Source organism: Podarcis muralis, chromosome 6 (genome assembly GCF_964188315.1).
Source record: "Podarcis muralis chromosome 6, rPodMur119.hap1.1, whole genome shotgun sequence".
Taxonomy (NCBI): domain Eukaryota; kingdom Metazoa; phylum Chordata; class Lepidosauria; order Squamata; family Lacertidae; genus Podarcis; species Podarcis muralis.
Genome location: NC_135660.1, coordinates 63,408,740 through 63,432,113, shown reverse-complemented (window position 1 = coordinate 63,432,113; position 23,374 = coordinate 63,408,740). Strand labels below are relative to the sequence as shown.

The 23,374-nt window shown below is 43.2% G+C and overlaps 1 protein-coding gene across 4 annotated transcripts in view; it reads right to left on the bottom strand.

Moving 5' to 3' along the window:
* The window catches only part of PLCE1 (phospholipase C epsilon 1), a 123,171-nt gene extending 101,947 nt beyond the window's left edge, over positions 1–21,224 (bottom strand). The window contains exons 1-3 of one of the 4 annotated variants that reach the window (XM_028729759.2): positions 20,789–21,224; positions 20,464–20,592; positions 1,542–3,020 (exon numbers count right to left, since the gene is read on the bottom strand). In XM_028729759.2, the coding sequence (XP_028585592.2) occupies positions 1,542–2,474 (933 nt within the window). In that variant the 5' untranslated portion in view covers positions 2,475–3,020; positions 20,464–20,592; positions 20,789–21,224. Of the gene's footprint in view, positions 1–1,541; positions 3,021–19,768; positions 20,022–20,463; positions 20,593–20,788 lie in introns of those variants that run through there. The other 3 variants (XM_028729757.2, XM_028729760.2, XM_077930456.1) reach the window with 3 other exon arrangements.
* Between the last annotated feature and the right edge of the window lie 2,150 nt (positions 21,225–23,374).

Sequence of the window (23,374 nt, the reverse complement as noted above, 5' to 3'; positions counted from 1 at the left end):
CATCATCTCAATATAGGAAAAACCACGTGTACACAAATAGGGCAGCTGCCATGTGTGTTAACTAATATTTGCATTTGTGGCAAAATAAGCCTCACAGCCTGGTTCACACATAATTCTAAACAATGGTTTATTAAGCTATGGTTTATTAAACCATGGCTTAGCATTGTATGTAAAGGCTGCCTGCAGCTTAACTATGGCATGCTTACTGCCAACAAACCATAATCTGAAGTTGTGGTTTGTTACTGAGAATACAGTGGTGCCTCGCAAGACGAAATTAATTCGTTCCGCGAGTTTTTTCGTCTTGCGGTTTTTTCGTCTTGCGAAGCACGGTGTCGGAAAAGTTTTGGAAAAGCTTCAAAAATCAGCAAAGTCTTCAAAAACCTCAAAAAAGGCTACCACACCGCGTGCTATGAGTTGCTCCTCGAAGTCAAGTCGCAACTGTATTAATGGTTTTAAGAAAAAGGAAACAAACTTGCAAGACATTTCTGTCTTGCGAAGCAAGCCCATAGGGAAAATCGTCTTGCGAAGCAGCTCAAAAAACCAAAAACCCTTTCGTTTTGCAAGTTTTCCGCCTTGCAAAGCATTCGTCTTGCGAGGTACCACTGAAGTAGAGATAGTTACTAACCAACAACATGCACCACACACTTAAGCAGAGCCGTCAACTCTAGATGGTTTTGATAGCAATATATACTTTATCCACACACACAAAGAAAATAAATATTTAAGTATTAAAGCTCTTACTTGGGACGCGGGTGGCGCTGTGGGTAAAAGCCTAAGCGCCTAGGGCTTGCCGATCGAAAGGTCGGCGGTTCGAATCCCCGCGGCGGGGTGCGCTCCCGTTGCTCGGTCCCAGCACCTGCCAACCTAGCAGTTCGAAAGCACCCCCGGGTGCAAGTAGATAAATAGGGACCGCTTACTAGCGGGAAGGTAAACGGCGTTTCCGTGTGCAGCTCTGGCTCGCCAGAGCAGCGATGTCACGCTGGCCACGTGACCCGGAAGTGTCTCTGGACAGCGCTGGCCCCCGGCCTCTTAAGTGAGATGGGCGCACAACCCTAGAGTCTGTCAAGACTGGCCCATACGGGCAGGGGTACCTTTACCTTTTTATTAAAGCTCTTGCCACATTTATTTTAAAAGAACTGATAGAGATGGATTGTAATTTCTTGCTTTAATTTAGAGGCAAACTAGATCATTAAACATAATGTGATTTTTCAGTATTGAATTTCTCAAGCACAGATGTGACAGGTATTTTGGGGGGGGGGTGCAAAGCTGTCCTCCTAACACCTGTCAGGAGGAGGATGCCTGGATAGTGGTGGGGAGGGGGAGGACTGCATGGGTACCCTGGCAGAAGTGCCGCATTGGTTCCACTGGTGCACCCCTCCAATTCCAATCTCACCAGAACCCCGACCCACTCCTGGCACTGTCCAGGTACGTAGAAGCAACAGCATCATCATGAAGATGGCTCTACAGAAGCACCCAACCAGCTGCTCTCGCTCAAGCACTAAGTTTAGAAAGGCATCTGAAAGTTATAAAAAGACACTTACCCCATGCCATATGGACTGCAGAAGGCAAGAACTTAACGCTTGGCTCACTGAAATCTGAAAGGCAATGAATTCTTCTGATATAATCCTAGAGTGCCTTAATTCATCGTGGGTTCTCTTCCGGTCAAGACAACTCCAAGCGACAGCTCCTATGTGCCCCGACGGTAAAGTTTTAACAATAGCTCTTGTTCCAGTATAGACCGATTTCTTAACCTCCTTATCATTTTTGCAAAATCTTCTGACTAATAAAGTGGACCGCTCTTTCTTAGTACGAGAAGAATCTTCATCCATTTCTTCTCCGTGGCCTTCGTTGCAGTTTTGATAATGGCTCAACCTGGGCTTTGAAGGCAGTCTTCCAGTAATATTACCGCTAGAAAAATTGTGACCTGAGCATGCCATGTTGAGTTTTGGGGTTGTTCTTTCCAAATACAAATAGTTATCCACTGTAGTGCCATAGGAATCACACAACTGTTGTCCAGTTTTATTCCCACAGGTAGCTGGTAGTTCCACTGTTTCACAAGTGCAAGCTGCAGAAATATTGGTGCAATCATTATAAGCCTGTACTGGCTGTAAGCATTCGTTCCAAATGAAACTTTTTGAGATGTTCTTTCTCTCTTTAACATACTTGAAATCAGCACTCTCAGTTTCATTTTCATTTTTATTTACTGAGGACTGGCTTCTTAGTGGCTTCAACTCAACTTGAGATCCATCCATTTGTAACTGAATTTCAGCATACACAGTTCTTTCCAGTGAAGAAGGAATTCCAGTTTCTAAACATTTGTCTTTATTTGCAAAAGAGTCACATGCTTTATATAAGTGGTTATGTATAGTGTTTTTTTTGTAGCTTTTCTGTATAATGTCATAATTTATATTAAGAAACTCCACAGAAGCAGGGATACATATGCCTCTCTCCCAGGGTTTTCTGCTATCAGTCATTTCTTTCTCATGTGGTAAATAAAAACACTGAACAGCTTTTCTTCACGTTTTTGGAAGAGAGAGTTGTGTGCATCCAATTTCTTTGTACTTTCATAACTGGCATCTAGGGTGCTTTATCTTTATCGCCATTTCCTTTCCGGTGGACTGAAAACTCTGCCAAAGACCAAATGCAGACACTGCTGTCTCTCTTCAGAGAGCATCTTGAAACACAGGCTTCAGACACTACCCTGCTTTCCCTCAAATACCATTAATTACATCATAGCACTGGAAAAAAAGCAAAACACTGCTATATCTTCACAGCAGACTTACAGCATACAACACAGCTGTATTATTAATGGCCTTCAGAATGCTGTTTATGGTGGATTGCCACATAAAGCTTGAGTATTTGTTTGTAATAGCACAGTTTTCTTCTCTCACAAGCAAACACTTCCATCATAGGATGTACCTATACCCCGCCTTGTTTCTTGCAACATGCCTTGGAAGAGTAAGTTGGGGAGATGTAATTAATGGTTCCTTAGGCCATGGAACTTCCAGTTAATCAGTAGCCTGCAAAACAAAAAACAAAACCATATTTAATACACAGTGCCAGGTGTAACCTGCATATCCATAACGAAAGAGTATGAAGTGTATTAACAGATGCTTAATGGAAATGCAGAGCATCCTTAAGAATATATTCCATTGTGCTTTTGTTTATAGCTGAAGTTTTCCCTCCAAGCTCCCTTTGAGAGATTCAGAATATGTGGGATAAACAGACATGCAATCTACCACCCCAACCTTACCTCTTCAGACAGAATCTGATCAGGCACCATCCCATCCATTTATTTGCAGCTAAATTTGCAGGGAGGGATGCGGGTGGCGCTGTGGTCTAAACCACTGAGCCTCTTGGGCTTGCCGATCAGAAGGTCGGCGGTTCGAATCCCCATGACGGAGTGAGCTCCCATTGCTCAGCCCCAGCTTCTGCCAACCTAGCAGTTCAAAAGCACATCAAAAAGTGCAAGTAGATAAATAGGTACCGCTCCGGCGGTAAACAGTGTTTCTGTGCACTGCTCTGGTGTCGGTGTTCCATTGAGCCAGAAGCGGCTTAGTCATGCTGGCCACATGCCCCAGAAAAACTGTCTGCAGACAAACGCCGGCTCCCTCAGCCTGAAAGTGAGATGAGCGCCACAACCCCAGAGCCATCTGCGACTGGACTTAACTGTCAGGGGTCCTTTACCTTTTTTAAAATTTGCAGTCCCACAAGGTAGCCAAGACCTTCTACTTTCCACCAACCATATCTCCCTCCCCTCAAAGGCTTCCATTTTAGGAAACCCTTCTCTACAATATATTTCTGAGACAAATGTGGAGGAAACAAAATGGGAATTAAAACAGCATTATCCAAAACTCTGTCAGCAGATGGGACATTTGGATTAAAAAGCAACATCTTTCACCATCTAAACCAGAAATGGTTAGCCTTCAGGTGTTGTTCATATCAGGTCCAGACAGCATGGCCAACACTTAGGCATGGTGGGAGTTGCAGTCCAGCAACATCCTTCCCAATGGCTCTCCACTCCACAGGAAAGCTGCAAGGACAGACCCAGAATCCCTGCTGCCCCTTTGGCTGAACTTGGGTTGAACAGGTGAGATTATCCCCTCCTCCAACTCAAAGTTCCCACCATTCAGGGTCCTGCTCTGTTTCATCCTTTTCCTTTTGCATCAAAGCCTGCCAACCCAAGCCCGATCCCAATCCTGACAGCACTGCAGGACTCATGGCAGATTAAACTTTTTCATTACTTCTATCAAACAATTCACAGAAGCCTAAGACTACAAAATAAGGTGAGAGTCCTTTAGCCATCCAGCCAGCTCCTCCAAGGCCTTCGGATACATTTATTGTAGCTGCCCCAGGAAGAGAATGCTTTGGCCGGCACTGTCCCCTCATGGAGCTATCAAAGATCCTTTTCTTCCTTGCTGTCTGCTTGGATTTAACTCAGACCAGACACTGGCCACTTCTCAGCCGCCTCAAGCTCTCATAGTTGGAGAGAGGTTGTTATTTTAAGGGCTGGAATGCAAAGCAGAGAGCAAACACTACCAGGTATGGACAGAAGACTGGATCAAATTGATCACTTGCCTAAAGATCAATATAAAACCAGGGTGGGGCATGAATGTTTGCTTTGTACACAGCAACCATAGAAGCTAAATCTAGTTTTGTCAGCAGACTAGAAAAGTTTGTGTCAGATTGTAATGAGAAACAAGAGGAAAACCAGATGCTCTCTATTACTTTGTTTATTTACGGTAATCAAGCCAGCTTTCTATGTGCAAAGCAACAATGATATTCTACCGAATTAATGCATTGGTTTGATTCTGCACCCCCCCCCCCCCCGATCATGGTAATCACTAGAGAGGTGAAACCACGAGCCAAGCCAAATCAAAATAAGTATTATATTGAACAGACATAAAGGTTAGGAGAATCTGGTCTGCATTTAGTACACATACAGATCTCTACCAACATAAATGGAATGTTTTGCTACACATATATCATAAAAGGTAAAAGGACCCCTGACAGTTAAGTCAAGTTGCGAATGACTCTGGGGTTGCAGCACTCATCTCACTTTACTGGCCAAGGGAGCCGACGTTTGTCCGCAGACAGTTTTTCCGGGTCATGTGGCCAGCATGACAAAGCGGCTTCTAGCAAAACCAAAGCAGCATCGGAGCGGTACCTATTTACCTTCCTGTCGGAGCGGTACCTATTTACCTTCCTGTCGGAGCGGTACCTATTTATCTACTTGTACTTTGACATGCTTTCAAACTGCTAGGTTGGCAGGTTTGCTAGCTGGGACCGAGCAACGGGAGCTCACCCCGTTGTGGGGATTCAAACCACCAACCTTCCGATCAGCAAGCCCTAGGCTCAGTGGTTTAGACCACAGTGCCACCCGTGTCCTTCACATATATCACAGCCTGTGTTAATTAATCTCAAATAAATACCGTACTCTGGCTCTGCAGTCCTAATCACTATCAGTTAGAATCCTGATTTTATATTAGAATCCTGATTTTCTTTTTTTTAAGCATTATTAACATTTTAAACTACTTATATTATAACTGTCATAAGCACAAAAAGGAGGTTTGCACTAATGGAACTTGGAGCTACATAACAACCCTTTTGATAAAGGCATGGACATGTCTCTGTCTATCTCTTTCACATGGATATCAACATCTATTTTAGTGCAGTACCTGCTACTAACTTTCCCAAGGACTCAGTCCTCTACACTGCAGTAACTACATGCAGAGGGATCACTACAGGGTATGTATAACAAAGCTCTCTTTCTTCCCCAACCAAGCCATTGTGAGGAATCAGCCACCTCTGCTCACGCAACAAATGCAAAGCATGGAGACTTGCCATCACACCTAAACATCAGGTGCATTGAATGTCTGCTCACAAAGGATGTAAGGGAGAAGTGGCTCTGTTATGCCTTATGCTCCACCTGCAAGTACTGCACCCACCATGGCCTGAATCAAGCCCCATAATTTCACAATGAAAGATTCAGAAGATATAATCTGGATTTGTTTAGAGCTGAAAGCACAATATCCCGTTAGTACATGGGAAATGAATGTGAGGCAATGTGCAGGCAAAGGTTACTTTCATTGATACCATCACTAATCCAGTAAATAACAAAAGGGCTAATTTTGATACATCAGAGAAATGTAACGTGTTCCATGCCATCAGCAAAGCAAAAAAGACTGAGAGGAAACACATTCAGCACGGATAAATCACATTAGATCAGAGGTCAAACAGCAGAAACAATATAAAATTATACATCATGGCAAACTGTCAGTATTCATGGTCACAAAATGTTACTCTTTACAATGAAAATTATAACATACAGCCATAAAGTGAATTTAAAATATCTAGAGTAATATTCAATATGGCATTTCTAAAACTGAATTGAATTAAAGGTGCAAATAAATCAACATAAATCAAGGAAAGTGCTTTTGGGGTGGCATGTGCTGCACATGCTGTTTGAAAGAAGGGGAAAACAGGAAACCTATTGGAGTAAGATTACGCCCATGCTGGGGTGTAGCAGCTGTGAATATGACGACACTTTTCTCAGGATGGGGGAAGTGGGGACAGCTACAGCTTGGAAAGCTTGTTGCCCAACTTATTGTACATAGGATTGCCCTGTAAGAGGCTGAACTAACTCTCTGGCCTTAGGTAAGCCATTCTCTGTCAACCCGAAAAAGAAAACAACTTCCTTTCCATTGCTCAGTAATGGCATTAAGAACTGCAAATGAAACTTATGCAGTTTTGCCATGGCTGAATGCTTATTGGTTTGCGACTTTTGCACTGGTGGCATCAATATTGTGGAACGCTCTCCCAGCTGAAATAAGAGGGGGCCCATCTACACCGGCATTCTGCTGGCCCTTGAACTCATACCTGTTTAGACAAGCATTCCCCTGATCTCCTGACCTGAACTTTGGGTCTTATTATACCTAACCACTACATTCTAGGTGTCTTTGCTGAAGGATGTTAATATCCTCAACATTTCCCATTGATTTCAGAGTGTGTAGATAATATAATAGAGAGCAAGAGCAGGGAAACTCTGACCCCCAAAATAGAACTGGAGCTGGAGGGTGGGGGGCTAGCAGCTGGCTCGTGTTAAGGAATGATAGACTACAAAGCCCAGAGACTAGCATCTTGGTAGAGAGACTCTAAGTATTAAATGTCAGGGGTCTATTGATAGAGTTGGAGAGTTATTTGCATGGCTGCATATTGAACAATGAAGCACTTGGACTTAAGCAGAGCACTGAATAAGTACCCAAACTCACTGGGTTAAGTCCAGATGATGTTAGTTTAACTTATATCCATTAGAAATCAGTGCGAGTTAATGTCAACTAACTTTAGTCAGGATCCAACCCATAAAGTGTAAAGAATCTGAATAATGATTTGGATTGTGCTGTCCTTGCTCATGAAAAAACATCACTTTGGCTTTTCCACAGCTTGGTCATACAGTGGTACCTCGGGTTAAGTACTTAATTCATTCCGGAGGTCTATACTTAACCTGAAACTGTTCTTAACCAGAAGCACCACTTTAGCTAATGGGGCCTCCTGCTGCCGCCACACCACCGGAGCATGATTTCTGTTCTCATCCTGAAGCTAAGTTCTTAACCTGAAGCCCTATTTCTGGGTTAGCGGAGTCTGTAACCTGAAGCGTATGTAAGCTGAAGCGTATGTAACCCAAGGTACCACTGTAATAATAAATGCTGATTAATGAGCAGTTCGGGCAGCAGATCACCTCCATCACCTTTTAAAATAGTCAGCTTGCAGTCACCTGCAGAACAGGAGAAAGATGTGAAACTGGCTTCCCCGGTTTCTTGGGCTCATGAAATCTCCAATGGAGGTAATTCAAACTAAACGGGGGGGGGGGTTAGCTCTCAAAGTCCACCTTTGTGTCTAGCCTGCAAAAAACTCTTACTGTTTGGGGTCTGGTGTTGCTGTCTATCTATTACAGTCTACTTGTTCTTGTTTCCCTATCCCAGCAGCACCTGGTCTATTGAAGGTAAAATAGAAATAATATTACAAGAATGATTCCAGTCGCTGTTACTCTGTTACAAATTAAATTGACCATATTGTAGAGCGCTGAAGTACTCCATCTCAAGCAAGTAGGGAGTATTATCCCCACCAGAAAAGAGCAAATGGATATCCAGTTACCAACAAAGAGATCTTCTTATTTTTTATTCTCTATTTTCCTATTCCCACAAAGCATCGACATGCAGAGCTCATCCTACTGCATATTCAAAACTGATTAAATACCTGCTACGGAATATTTATTCAACAGCATTCTTCTTCATTTATAAAGTAAGTAAAGCTGAATTTCTGAGTCACACACATAAAAGACAACTTCATTCCTTTTAATATGGTCAAAATCTGCTTTTTTCATGTATTTTAGTATTAATGGGAACCCTATTTAGAATGCCACAAATAATATTTGGTCAGCAAACAAGAACTGTGCTTACTTTAGCTTTGCCAATTACATCAGTCTCTGGGAAGAAGCCCACCTCAATAACTGACTTGTTCAGAGTGTGAAATCATTTGAAAGCTCTGTTACATTAAAGCAGGAAAACAGTCAAAACAGATTTTTTTTTAAAAAAAAATCATTCTTACTGCCTGATATTTTCTGGTTACTCATCAATATGGGTAATTATACAGTTTTCCTTAATTTCTTTAAAAAATGTCCTTGTTTTCAAATATATTATTTTATACTTGTCCCTAAATATCAGCTAATAACAGAGTTTAAAAGTTAGTGACCTACATTTTAATCCAATATAATGAATTCAGAGGAATAATTTGTAACTCCCAGTTCAAAAGTGAAACATACCTCGTCAATGCAACAAAAACAGCTGAAAGTCTGTAAATTTTGATTAAAAAACCCAATTTGCAATGGGGGTCGAATAATTTCAATTGCAACTGTAGGAACAAGCTATGAATAAACGATGCATGTTATTTAGTTTCTTCACTGACATTTCATAGTGGTTCATGCTTGTTTTAATACTGTGTTACTATGTCAGGAGTTTTGAGGACAATGCACGAAAATGTCACCATTTTTTCTTCACCCAAGAGTCTAGCTAAAGCCCCCCTTTGGAATTCTGTCCTCAGAATTCTGTTCTTCCACTAAACAATTCTCATAGGAATTCTGCTTCACAACCACTTTACTACCTGGTAGGTTGAGTACCTTGAGAGGGGAAAAGCAGCTGGGAAACAACCAACCATTCAGCGGTTCCTAGACTGCAGCTAGCAAGACAAAGAAGCCCACAGTCTGGTGACATTTTTGGACTATGCCCCATCTACATGATTACAAAACACCATGTTTAGAACTGTTTTGTAACTGTACTTTTCACAAAGAAAAGACCACTCACTGTGAGCTGCGCTCTGGACATTTTGGATTTTTCCAGCCTTCAAGTTGCCATAGAACTCTTGTTTTTGTTCTAAACAAACGAGCACAGCTATCCCCTCCCAGATTTTCCAGAATGCATACGAGAAGGGACTGGGGAAATTCATCATAGGGCAAAGAGTGCTGGAGAGAGCTGGGGGTTTCTGAAGTGCAGAGGGGAGGTGTCTAGGCAACTGGGGGTGAGAATGGGTTTCTCTCTATAAATCTTGTAGGGTGGGGACAGAGGGGTTAATAATACAAGCCAGATGCAAAGGAGGAGTCAGTGCTACAGTGAAAATATTTATTCAGGGGAAAAACATGTCACAGCTTTCTAATTAGGACTGTAACTTGTCACTGATGTTAATCACTATAGATCAGTAGACATCACTACAGATTTTTTAGAATAATTCTCACAGCAAAATTCAGTCGGCCTCTCAAGTGGCAGTCAAACAGAATCTTCGTGGTAATAAGTCAGTGCCAATGTCTACTTTATCTGAGAAACAATTGCATCACAATTTCTTGCAAGCAAAGAACTAAGAGTTCCGTCAGCTTTTGAAATGGCAGTCTCAGTAATATATTGATTAGCTGCTGAGAGTGGGCAATAAAGTGACCAGCTGAACAAATCAATAACAAAATTAGGTAATATTGTAAAAATAATATTGGCTGGGAGGCAATGACATAAAAGTTGAAACTTGGCTTAAAGAGAGGATGAAGAAGAAAATGGAAACAGTTTTATTATTTAAGAAATAGCAAGGTCTCAACCATACCCAAAATTAATTAATATACAATAGGGGCAGAGTCCTATTTCTAACTAGTTGAGAATTATAGCAACAGAGAATTTCTAAAACAAGGAATTTACCGTAGTTACAGGAGGGCTGGTTTGTTTTGCATACAGTGGTACTTCGGGTTACAAACTTAATTCGTTCTGGAGTTCCGTTCTTAACCTGAAACGGTTCTTAACCTGAGGCGCGCTTTCGCTAATGGGGCCTCCCGCTGCCGCCGCACGATTTCTGTTCTCATCCTGGGGCAAAGTTCTCAACCCAAGGTACTACCGTACTTCCGGGTTAGCGGAGTTTGTAATCCAAAGTGTTTGTAACCCGAGGTACCACTGTATTTACTAGCATCAGCCTGGGTCTCTAGTTCCCGAGATTGGGTGGAAATTAGAAGGCAGGAGGGAGGGAAGGATTACCCTTCCCACTAATTCTTCTCTACAATAGATGTATCAAGTTAATTTCCCCTTCAGGCAAATCTCAAGGCTGACTGGGGGAAATGGGGTGGGGAAGTGTTGCAAAGGAGAATCAGTTGGCAGGGAAGATTAAAAATGCCGCTTCCCATGTGTCACCTGTGAATGCCCCTTGCATTACAAGGCAAACATGGGTCTCTCTGTCCAACATTCCACAGGTATTATTATTCCAAACATTTGCATAAACCTGTCTTCAGCCAATATATAATCTCTGTTAGTATCAACTGAACAGGGTTTACAGCATAGAAGTAATGCTATACTCCACCCAAAGTAGTTGTTGAACAAACAAACTTAGATGTGGTGCAAATAGGACTAGCAATGCAATCCTCTAGATGTCTACTTTAAAGTAAGTACCACTGAGTTCAAAAGTACTTACTCCTTGCTAGGTGTTTATAATATTGCAGCCTAACTGGCTCAATTTCATTTTAGACAAAATAAAAGCCATGCTTTATATCACTGAAATGTAAATGAAGCACCATGTAAAAAAAACCAAGACCATACTATGCGTGTCTACATTTCAGTCCATCAGTCAAGTGTGTTATCTCATGTACATTAGATGTTTTTGTTATAAGATATATACGCAAACCTAAATTTGGCAGAGCTATATATTTGCAGCCTAGTATGTCAGATGTTAGGGACGCGGGTGGCGCTGTGGGTAAAACCTCAGTGCCTAGGACTTGCCGATCGTATGGTAGGCGGTTTGAATCCCCGCGGCGGGGTGAGCTCCCATCGTTCGGTCCCAGCTCCTGCCCACCTAGCAGTTCGAAAGCACCCCTAAGTGCAAGTAGATAAATAGGGACCGCTTTCTAGCGGGAAGGTAAATGGCATTTCCGTGTGCTGCGCTGGTGCTGGCTCGCCAGCTGCAGCTTCGTCACGCTAGTCACGTGACCCGAAAGTGTCTTCGGGCGGCACTGGCTCACGGCCTCTAGAGCGAGATGAGCACGCAACCCTAGAGTCGGACACGACTGGCCCGTACGGGCAGGGGTACCTTTACCTTTACCTATGTCAGTTGTTATGTTATCTGTCTCTTCTAAATATTTATGTTCACATTATTTCCATTTTTCTTTTAAATAAAAACTGTTGATAGAAAAATGCATCAATACAGAAACAATTACTGTTTTGTGAATGAAAGTTTCCCCTGACCTACTGAATTTCAAGTCCAAGTCCATGTATTTTATGAGATTTTATGAAATGTCAGCATTCCACAAGGATGACAACCCACTTGCCAAGAGAAGAACAATAAGTGATTACTCAAATTTCCTAGACTGATCTTCTACAGCTACTAGGGAATCATCTGGGTAGAAGTATACATAGGAAACATGAGGACTAGTAATAAAACAACCACTACCAAGATAAGGGCATACAAATGCTTGTTATAACAAGCATTCATTATATGAATTTACAGTGCTCTTTTGAAGGACTTTGGCTTTCCAAACAAGAGAACAGATTTTACTCTCCTGAAAGTGCATTTCTACATCTATTGTCAAGGCTAAGCTCTCACGCCATAAAGGCTCAGTTTTACTGTTTCGTCATTTAACTACTACAATGAAAACATTAGAGTAATCAGGGGATGGAACATAGCTCATTTTGCAGACTGAGTTGCTGGCATCTCCAAATATAACTTCTCATCAGGAGATGAGGGGTTGAGAACCTATGGCTCTTGAGCTGTTGTTTGACAACACCAGCTGATGACTGGCGATTAAATCCTGATACCTAAACTGTGGAATCCTGTTCCCAGTTCTCCAAGAATTCTCCAGGATTATAGATAAGAGGCTCTGAGATTACATCTGCAAGTTCCTTAGTAACCTTGTAGTTCCTCAGACCTTGGCGATCTCATTTAAAGTTGCTAGGTGTTCCTTTACCACCTCTTTTTCTATTTTGGGCTGTAGCTCCCTCTCGACATCATTTATTCTATTATCACCAGTTTGGGCACTGTATTCCTTTTGAGTGAAGACAGAAGCAAAACAGGTGTTAAGCTGTTCCTCCTTCTCTCTGTCACCCAATGCCATTATTCTGGCTTCTACACACAGAGGTCTGGCAACTTTTTTTGTTCTTCCTCTTGCTTCAAACATAGTAAAACGCCACCACCACCCATTTTATTATTTCTAACCTCTCTTGCAAGCCTGACCTTGTTCTGAGCTTTAGCCCACCTGACCTTCTCTGCAAATACTGGATGATCGTTTATATTCTTCCTTCATGATTTGCCCCTTTTTCATTTTTTATATCTGCCCCTTTTAAATCTCAGCTCAAGGCACAAAAACCTCACCAGATGCCTCCCACTTTTCTTTCTTACTGGAATTGTTTGCACATTTCAGTTGTGCCTTCTCACCTTTAAGAAACTCCCATCTATTGTGGACTCCCTTCTCTGAGTATTTCCCACCATGGGATGTCACCCAGAAGTTCCTTAAGCTTTTTGGAAACAGCTTTTTGAAAGTCCAGAGTACACATCTGACTCATGCAATCAGCTTTTTTTACATTCAGCCTTTTGCTCTACCGAACAAGATTCTCTACACCGTAAAATGATATTCAAGCAGAAAATTATTTAAATGCCGTCTGTTGATGCCCTGTCCTGGTATGAAGGGGAAGTTAGCCAACTAAGTCAATGGTGTGCTGTACTGTAGCAGAACTCTATTCACTTCAACAGCATTTTTGCTGTCCACAGATGAAGACAAACATCGTGGGAGGAAACATCACACACCAGAGCACTGCTCCTGTCTGAAACAAACAGCAAAGTCCTCCAGCATTAAGCAAGGTCACAGGCAACTGGAGAATCGTCTGTTAAAAAACGATGCTATTATTAGATGCAAGTTATGCAGCAGTTGTGCACAGGAGTAGAATTAAAACATTCTTCCAAGATAAATGCTTGAAATACTATTCAGTTATACACCTCTATGTCACCACAGGAACTATTCATGTTTTACTATCAAAATAAATAAATGAACAAGAACTTGGTCCAGTAACTACATAATGATTGGCAACTCTGTTAAGGTAAAGTGCACACCTTTGGATCCTAAGAAAAGTCAGCTTAAGGCATGGTAGAGGGGAGGGGAGAGGAGAGGAAGACTTCCTTCTGCAAACCTCCTTAAGCTAATTTATCTTAGAATCCGAGTCGTTACATGTAAACTACTTCAATTCTGTGGAAGTCGGTTGGATGCATAATCCAACGCACATGAGTTGCATCTGGGAATATATGATCTCCCCAGCACAGGCACCGCAACGTGGACCTGCTTGGCTCCAGTGGTGAGGGCTGGGCTGGCACGGTGGGCTTCAGTCACCCTCTGAGCTCCACCCCTGCCCATGCACACGTACCTGCCTGGCGATGGCAAACAACACTACGACGCCACTTCCCTGCATCAGGGTAAAAGGTACTAGCCCACCTCTTTGCTATCAAAGCTTCTAATTGCATTGGGGGGGGGGTGTTTACAAAGAAAAAAGAGAGACTTGTTCGAAACGTAACCTGCAGCCTAAAGTGGTACAGTACACTCTAGTGCAGGGGTAGGCAACCTAAGGCCCGTGGGCTGGATGCGGCCCAATCGCCTTCTCAATCCAGCCCAAAGACGGCCTGGGAATCAGCATGTTTTTACATGAGTAGAATGTATCCTTTTATTTAAAATGCATCTCTGGATTATTTGTGGGGCCTGCCTGGTGTTTTTTACATGAGCAGAATGTGTGCTTTTATTTAAAATGGATCTCTGGGTTATTTGTGGGGCATAGGAATTCACTCACTCCCCCCCCCCAAAAAAAAATATAGTCCGGCCCACCACATGGTCTGAGGGACGGTAGACTGGCCCACGGCTGAAAAAGGTTGCTGACCCCTGCTCTAGTGCAACACATTGTACTTATTTTTAATGGTAATGAAGTAAAAAAAGAAATTATGCTCAGAAAAGACGGTTAACACAGTCAGGGGTAGAGGAAGGGGGTGTGGTGGGTGCAGGCCGCCCCAGGTGTCACCACTGAGATGGGTGACAAAATATTGGGTGCCACTCACCGCGGGGCCTGCACTGTGCCGGAGTCACACATCTCTCCTGGGTGGCTCCATGCTGCCCAAACGGTCCGCTGCCTCCCCACCCAGCTGTAGGGCGGCAGAGTGGAAGGAGGCAGACAGACTCTGGTTGCCCCTGTGGTACGCCTCGCCCCTATGGCGGCTCGCTCCTCCCTTGCCCCACTCCTATGGGTGGTTCACCCCACCCCTATGGGTGCGCCGCCCCAGGCGCCCGAGCAGCTTCCTCCGCCGCTGAACACAGTCTATTGTTGGGCAAAAATAGTATTGTGAATTCCCAACCTAGGAAATATTTGCACAAGCTTTTTGCAGCAAACACCACATGACACCGACTCTTGCGCTTGTATACCGAGTACTCAGTCAGTCACACCCTTAACATACATAAGTACAAGTACAGGACAGAACTAAACTTGAACTGAAAGTAGAATTTCTCTCTGCAACGATAAGTGTTCTGACCCCAACACGTTTAATACAGCAATGTGAAAACCATTGAAACCATTGCAGATTTTTTTAAATGTGAAAAAACATACACATTACTGCCTATTTTGTGCCTAGAAAAACTTTCAGTCTTCATGGGCTGTTTATTTAAAACATTAGGCTCATTAGTGAAACAAAGGGCACAATCCAGATAAAGTTATTAAAGGGATTTAAATAAGCTCACATTTCTCTGAATTGCAGCCCAATATAGTAAGTAAACAATCACACTACTATAGAGTTAGAAGGGACCACAAGGGTCATCCAGTCCAACAGCCAGAAAATCTTTCCCCCAATGTGGGGTTTGTATTTATGATGGACCATCACCTGGGGGGGGGGGGAGATTATGTTAGCTTTTGAGATGTATGTCCAGTGGAACAGGAATGCTAAAGATGAGTATATGGGGTTTTTGTTGTTGTTTTAATAGCATATCTTTACTGAATGTGTGAAGTACTAATTCCTCCTTGTGTGTAGTAAAGTGGAAAGACAGTACAGTATACAAACTGAAAGTGAAATGAAATTATGTCCCACCAGAATCTTGTCTGGTTAAATTAAATAGCAGTTTTTCCGAAGCATTATTACATAGCAGTTTACCAACAAGGAAGGGCAAGAGGGGGATCTGTCCAGAAAACCACAGGACAAAGTGGTGGTCCTGGCCCTAGTCCTGTAGAACATCCCCTTATGTTGTGGTAGCCACAAGTTTGAGAAAATACCCAAACTGTAGCCACTATTTTTCCATACTTTAAATGTTGTTTTTTCCAAAAAGCAGATTAGCTACATTTTTAATACACTCCAACTACCCTTTCAGACTTAGTGTGTAGTTTTCCACCCTTGCAACATATGGGTGAAGTGAGGTTACTAATCTACTTTAATTACTGTGAACGTGGAACAGATTTACCATCACAATATTCATGGGTATATGACCTCGTGTTGGGGTTCAACAACCTCCTATGATGAAGAGCAATGGCACCGGGACTCTCCAGCAGATCTCCAAAACTCCTAATGGTCTCAGTGAGCCATCAAAACTGAATATCCCTTTCCCAGTACGAAAGGCCCCCACAGCAGCTACCTAGGTTCCTAGCCAATTCTCATACACTTTCCTATCTCCCCCAGGGCCACAAAAGCAGAGGTGATGGCAAGTCAGGCAGGAACTTCAGAGATACCAGTGTGAGGCTACTCACAAGGAGCACATAGAAACCCCTGATCGGATCAGGACCTGACTGAGAGCCAGGAAGCATGGAGTCTTCAGCTCCTATAGCCCTTACAGTCTGTGCTGCTTCATTGCTGAAGCAAAAGTTGCATCACCGCCTCCCACCACCACCACCACATAAATTCCAGTTCCAATGTGAAAATTGACACTTTGTTTGTAATGTCAATTCACTTTTACCTTGTTTACTTTGTTTTTGTTCTTATGTTTCTTGTCTTTTGTTCTTGAGTTTATCTTGCATTTCTGTGCTGTAAACCACCCTGAGATCGACAAATGAAGGGAGGAATACAAATAAATACTACTAATAAAAAACAATTAACTACCACCATACCATCTTCTTTACAAGGCATTTAAGGTGGCATGTTCAAAATCATTGTATTGTGGGCCGATTTATGAGATAGACTAAAATGAAATATAGTCTCAACGCCTATACTGTGAGGAGAGAAGAAGGGTTGTGGGAACGTAGGTGGTTATGTGTTTCATTTTTAGCTTTGAGTGAATAGGTGCAAGTACAGTGGTATCTCGGGTTAAGTATTTAATTCGTTCTGGAGGTCTGTTCTTAACCTGAAACTGTTCTTAACCTGAAGCACCACTTTAGCTAATGGGGCCTTCCGCTGCCGTCACACAATTTCTGTTCTCATCCTGAGGTAAAGTTCTTAACCCGAGGTACTATTTCTGGGTTAGCAGAGTCTGTAACTTGAAACGTATGTAACCTGAAGCGTATGTAACCTGAGGTACCACTGTATTGTAAAACTGAAAACTGTCTTGGGTACCTTGGCAAGAAGGCTGCACTGTATATAAAGCCTGATGATGATGATGATGCGTTTCACATCCAAGTGGAGATCTGAACCCAAGGTCTCTCCAGACCGAATCCAGTAGAGAGAAGTTTCTTACTTTTCCTGAAAAAACCTGAAGGAAAGCTTTTTTGAAACTTTTGACTCATTCTTTGTGATCAGTAGGACAAAAAAAGCATCATGCTCCCATACAGAAATGAAGAAAAAGCTTAGTCAGGCCACAAATTTAGAGGCGGTGTGAGGAAGAGATGGTGGCCAACCCCACAACAACTAGCTCTCAAAAAGGCCTGGGACCTTCGTAGAGCTGAGGGTAGTTTTCAGCATGGGAAGAAAAGGAACATTTTTCGGGAAACTAAAAGCAAGCAACGGCCTAGTTTAAAACCAGTTTAAAACTACATACTTCTTCATGTGTGTGTGTGTGTGTGTGTGTGTGTGTGGTGACAAATTCAAGTGGAGGTCTTAGCTTCGCAGCAAAAAACAAACAAACGTTGATTATTGGGAACCTTAAAGACCAGAAGCAAAGCTCACAACAAAGCTGTTAGTGCTCCAAATCCTATTCTAAAGCGAAGGCTATTCAGGGTCACAATGGATTTTACTTCTCTTTTTCTCACATGTATGTGGGTGCAGAATATGACATTTTGACACAACTGCTTGCTACCTGAAGCCCTAGGGCATTCATTTCTGCTTGCTTCTAAGTAAACACAGGATCATAGAATCATAAGAGTTGGAAGGGATCCTGAGGAGCATCTAGTCCAACCCCCTGCAATGCAGGAATCTCAACTAGATCATATATCACAGCCATCCAACCTCTGCTTAGATTAAGTCTGCAACCTTGATGTTATCAGCACCATGCTGAGTCTAACCAAGTGAGCTATTCAGACTGACTGTGTAAAGAGGGACCAAGCATGCTTAGTTGTATACCTGGGCGGTGGGGTGGGCCATTTTCTGTGCACTTTTTGCCTTGTTAGTACCAAAATGATCTCAAACACCACACCAGTCTGGGTAACTTAGACATAAATCTGGAGGGAAATCTGGAGTGTATTCACATCAGTGTATTCAAGTAGATTTATGCAAGAGATGCTCCTTCAGGAATCCCAGCCCATCTAGACCTCAATGCAGCATTTCCACTTAACAAGTCCCATGAGCAGAGCACTAATATATTTACATACCCAATATAGAATTGGTGTTTCTAGGGCAGACGTTCTGATTTCTAGGACGTGTGGAACCAATACACTTTTCATTATAGAAGCTAAACATTAATTGTTAACACCAGTAAGGGCATTGCTGCACAAAAGGTGTCCCAAGCTTGTATTGGTTGCACACTAAAAAAGCATCCGGATTCAAGGCAAGGTAAACAGGAGGAAGGGCAAAACATCCCACCCACCTTTATGCCTCGGTGCAAGGATGGAAAGATTCTCCCATGTTTGATCTCACAATAATAGTGGCATGTCACCATATACATAATACACTCCAGTAGTCTGCCTTCATACCGTTTTGCCTTTTCTCCTATCGCTCAGCTCCCAGCTCTTGTCTAAATTCAGGACCTTACACAGATAACTGAAGACATTTTGGGGGTGAATTTTCCACCCTTTCTGGGCCTGCACTCCACTCCCAGCGAGGGCCAATTTTGCCAACCCCTAGATAAGCACTCGGTGTCAGGGCTATCCGATCCAATCATGGACCATCACCTTTCATGAGCACTGAACACCTACATAAGGCTATCAAAGTGCAGGCCAGACATTTGCTTTTTAATAATTACACAGTGTTTCAGAATTGGAGTTCTAACAGTGGGAAAGATCAGTAGAGTTTTCAAATAACTTTCAAGACTCACACTTTCCATTTTCAAGGCTGAAACAATATGCAACTAAAATGACTTAATACCATGACCTCACTCGGAGCTATCCAGTTTTTTTAAAATAAATTTATTTCTTGTGTTTAAAATCTTCCTTTTTAAAAACATCCAGCCACAGGAAAAGTTCTGTGCAATTTAAAACAGAAATCAATATTCCATTGTGAACGTTGGCTTTAATGACTAAGCTTATTAATTTTGTTATGGCGGACCACAGGATTTTGGACCCCCTGGTTATACTGAAAATTAGGGAAAATAAGTGAGCAAGATGGGAAGACGTGAGCATCTTTCATAGGCAACGGCATCTCCCACATTTTAAAATACTGCACATCCTACCCTAGTACAAACCTCAACAGTATCAACTAATGTAGAAGGAGAGTATCACATCTTCCAATGAGCAAAATATTGCCCATTGGAACGTCCCTGAAGGACAACTTTGAGGGAAGAGATAGGGGCTGTATGCAACACCTGGGATTCACGAATGTATGATGCAAGAAACTGATGCTGAGAAATCATACCAGCAGCCAAACGTCTTCATCCTTTCGTCCGCCATTCATCATTTCCCCCTCTTTTCCTACACAGTCACTCAGCGCAGGGAGAGGTGGGTGTAATTGGAGGAGGAGGAGGAGGAGGAGGAGGAGGAGGAGGAGGAGGAGGAGAAGAAGAAGAAGAAGAAGAAGAAGAAGAAGAAGAAGAAGAAGAAGAAGAAGAAGAAGAAGAAGAAGAAGAAGAAGAAGAAAGCAGCGTTGCCAAAGGAACCCTTTTCTCCTCCCCTTAGGAAATCTTCAAAGACTATCACACCACGTCGGGAAAGATTAGCATCCTTACCCTGAGACAGCCGGTCCTCCTCCCTCTCCCCCTTTTTTGCAGGCGACGATTCCACATCTATTGAAAGGTGGCAAAACCTTTCAAACAGACAAACAGAGCTGCCCTTAAAGCGACCCTGCAGGCCAAGGGATGGAAAGGAGTCGGCTTCCTTCCTCTTGTTCTCGACTTTGGTCACTGAATAATCGGGGGTGCGGGAAGCCCTTTCTAAAGGGAGTTCGTCCGTTCATTCATTCATTCATTCTGTCCTCCCACCTCCGCCTCCCTAGCAGGGACCGCATGGGAGCGAGCCCTTTTCCTTGTGAGATCAAGTGCCTTCCCACGAGATGGAAGGGATTTCCCTTCTCCGCCCAACCGCACACCTGCCAGGTGGTGATTAGTATCTGCCACGGCAAGCAGAGCCAGGCCAGGCTGCTAAGCACTTGCGCAAAGCTCTCCTTCTTTGGGAACTTTTACACGTGCGCACGCACATACACATGTACTCCCCTCGTTGGACCGCAGAGACAGAAGCTCCGCCGCTGCCTCTGTTGCCGTTTCTTCCGACGCATCAGCCTCCAGCAGCCAGTCTGCAGTGTGCAGACTTGTCTCGTATTTCCCTCGGTCCATCCAGGTCTATTACAATGTGCCCCTCTAAGGTTTCAGTTCCGGGAGGCAACTCTCCCCCGCCCCCTCCGGCTCGAAAAGAGTGGCAGGGATACCTTTGGAGAAGGGCTCACAGCTCAGCACCTCGATGCACTCATCGGATTTTGCCCGGGATCTTGCAAACTGGGTCTCGTGTGTGCGTTTGCACACGCGCGGGGAGTCCCGAGTTCTTTAGTGCCCTGGATCTGTAATGAGCAGAGTGGTCGAGATAACTCACAAAAGATCTGGTGTCTTTTGTGTGTTAAATCAATCCAATAATCAACACTTGCAGAACAGGGGAGGATCAGATTTTTGTTTGTTTGTTCTGGAGCGGGGCGCTAAAAAAACCAAGCAGAAAAGAAACCGCTGATTCCCCTCCAAGTTTCCAAGTCATCCTCTTACCTTCGAGGCGCGGGAGGCTTGCCTTTCGGAGTCCCGATCCGTCGTTCTCAGTGAACGGCGAGCAGATCCCCACATCTTTGCAGGCAAGGACCTGGTCCCGAGCCATCGCGTCCACCTTTCATCTCCTCCCTCCCACCGCCAACCCACCTCGTCCCCCGATTGTGTATGCGGACTCAGGAGAGAGGAGGAGGAGATGGGCTGATCTGCCGCTTCTGGACGAGGAGTTGGCTGCCTTGCTCTCTCGTGTGTGTGTCGAGTGAGTCCCCGCTGCTGCCTCACTGCATTGGAATGTCTGAGCTGACTGGGCTTCCAGGGCTCAATGAGCGAGCCGAGCTGCCGCGCTCAGACCTTGTGGAGCTCTTAATTCACTTCCAAGCCCTGCCAACAGTTTTACACAAGGTGCCTTTTTTACACCCTGCTTTCTCTGTCCAGTGAAAAAATGCAGGCTATCGCAGTGGAAACAATGGCTCGATTCAGGACTTTGTTCAGAAGTGGAGCGCGCAGCCTCGGCCCTGTACCCTGCTGCCAGCTATTATCTATGGGAATAAAGGCAGTAAACTGAAAGGGCTCTTTGGGGAGGGGGCAGTGTGTGTGTTTGCGGGGGGGGGGGGAGAGATATTGTGAAGTTTCCATCTGTTTTTTTGAAAACTACCATTTGACTGGACTGCACATCTTTGCATGCAAAAGATCACACACACCCCAAGCCAAACAAGGAATTTTTTTGGAACATTAATTTCTCAAGTTGAGAAGCAAAAGTTGGCCCAAGGCAGCGGACCATTTTATTCTGGACTTTTATATACGAAGAGCATGGCAATTTTCATAATTATGGTATGTGGAGACCATATCCCAGAACTGGGCTGTAAAAGTTGCAGTTAATTTACTACATTCTCTTCCAGTATCAGGAACACATCATCACTTAAAGAAAAAGTGGGGTGGGTCTGAACTTTTACAATTCCCTTTTACTGCTGTGCATCAGCCATATACCAAAACATATTCTGAATACACTAGGCATGGTTACTTTATTCAGAAACCATATTGCACCTCTCTACACTGCAGTTTGAGCAAAACTATTTTCTGTCTTATGAAGCCATTTAGTCTGAGATGGGTTGGGAATAGTTCTTAAATGTTGTACAGATGGGATACAAATCAAAGGTTAGTAGCGTTTTATTAGTGCTGTGGCAATAACATTTACAAGTTAATATAATATTTAAGTGGAGGAAAATAAAGGGCAGTGCCCAGCTTTTAACAGTTAAAGCACTTTTAAAGTTGTGTTGACTTTAACAGGATAAATTTAAGCACATGCTTAACTCCCACTGAAACCAAAGGAAATGATAATTTCCATATGGACTACTAACTAGCAGGGGACTTAAGTGTGTCCAGACCATTGCAAAGAGCTGCTCATACGTAATACCAGAAGAGCATTGCTATGCTCCTTTCTTGATATTTTTATTAAAGGGTTACCGCTTTTGTATTAACACTGCTGTTGATTTGGTGTTTTGCATGTTTCCAGAAGCCCAGCAGGGCTTACTCCCAGTTGTGCATAGGATTGCAGCCTTAATTTTTTAATTTATGCTTTGACTGGTCCATGCTTCTGACTTAGGAAATTTCCATGTGCCTCAGTTTTATTTCCTACTTTCCATGACCATACAATGGTCAGTTGGGCAGCTGTCAGCTAGCACACTTAAGGCAGCACAATTGCTGTCTCCCTCCAAGGACTTTGGCAGCATCAGTTCTGGATCTTGGACTCCCAAGCAACCTGTGACTTACCGTATTCAGATATGAGAGCTTGATTTGTATATATGTTAAGTGGGTCCAGATATCAGTGGCCAATGCAATTCCCTTCATAACGGTCCATCAATAAATAGCTGTGTCACTAGATAAACCTTTAACACAAGTTCATCCTGAAAGTAAACAGAATGACAACAAGATCCAGTTTCATGCTTCAGTTAAAAAAACCTGAAGCAACTATATCCACATGCTCTTGAGGCGTTATTTTCAGAATGGCAAATCCTGTTTCAAGTTCCGTCTAGCAAAAGTTTGATCGATACTCAGAGAGTCCAAACAGACACTATACTTCTTTGGCAACTGCAGATGTGTTCCTTGCTCCAGGCACAAATGCCCCTTTTGTCCAATAGATGAGCTGGCCCTACTCCAACTTCCACCGTCAATTTTAAAAGCAGACCTGTGGAGCTTGCAATTTTTCTAGCAGATTGAAATCCTATAAAGGCGTTTTATGTCCATTTTCTCTGGGACTATTTAAAATAAGCTGAGCTAGTTCAGATAGTGTGCCTATATGAATAAGCCCATTTGTATAATTCCATTAGTCTCTTTACTAATCTTGTTAGGCAGTATTCTTACGTTATTTTTAGGTCCCTTTTTTCATGACGGACATTTCTAAAGAGCACTTATTGATCAATATGCTACTCCAAAGTTGTAAGTCCTCCTTGTCCATGTTATTTATCAGATTGCTGTTCATTTTACCACTTGAGACTTGCTACACAGGCATCTAGAACAAGGCTCACTTCAACTATATTATGACCATCTGTCAACACAGCAGGATCTCTGCCGGCTGGTGTGAGGCAGGCC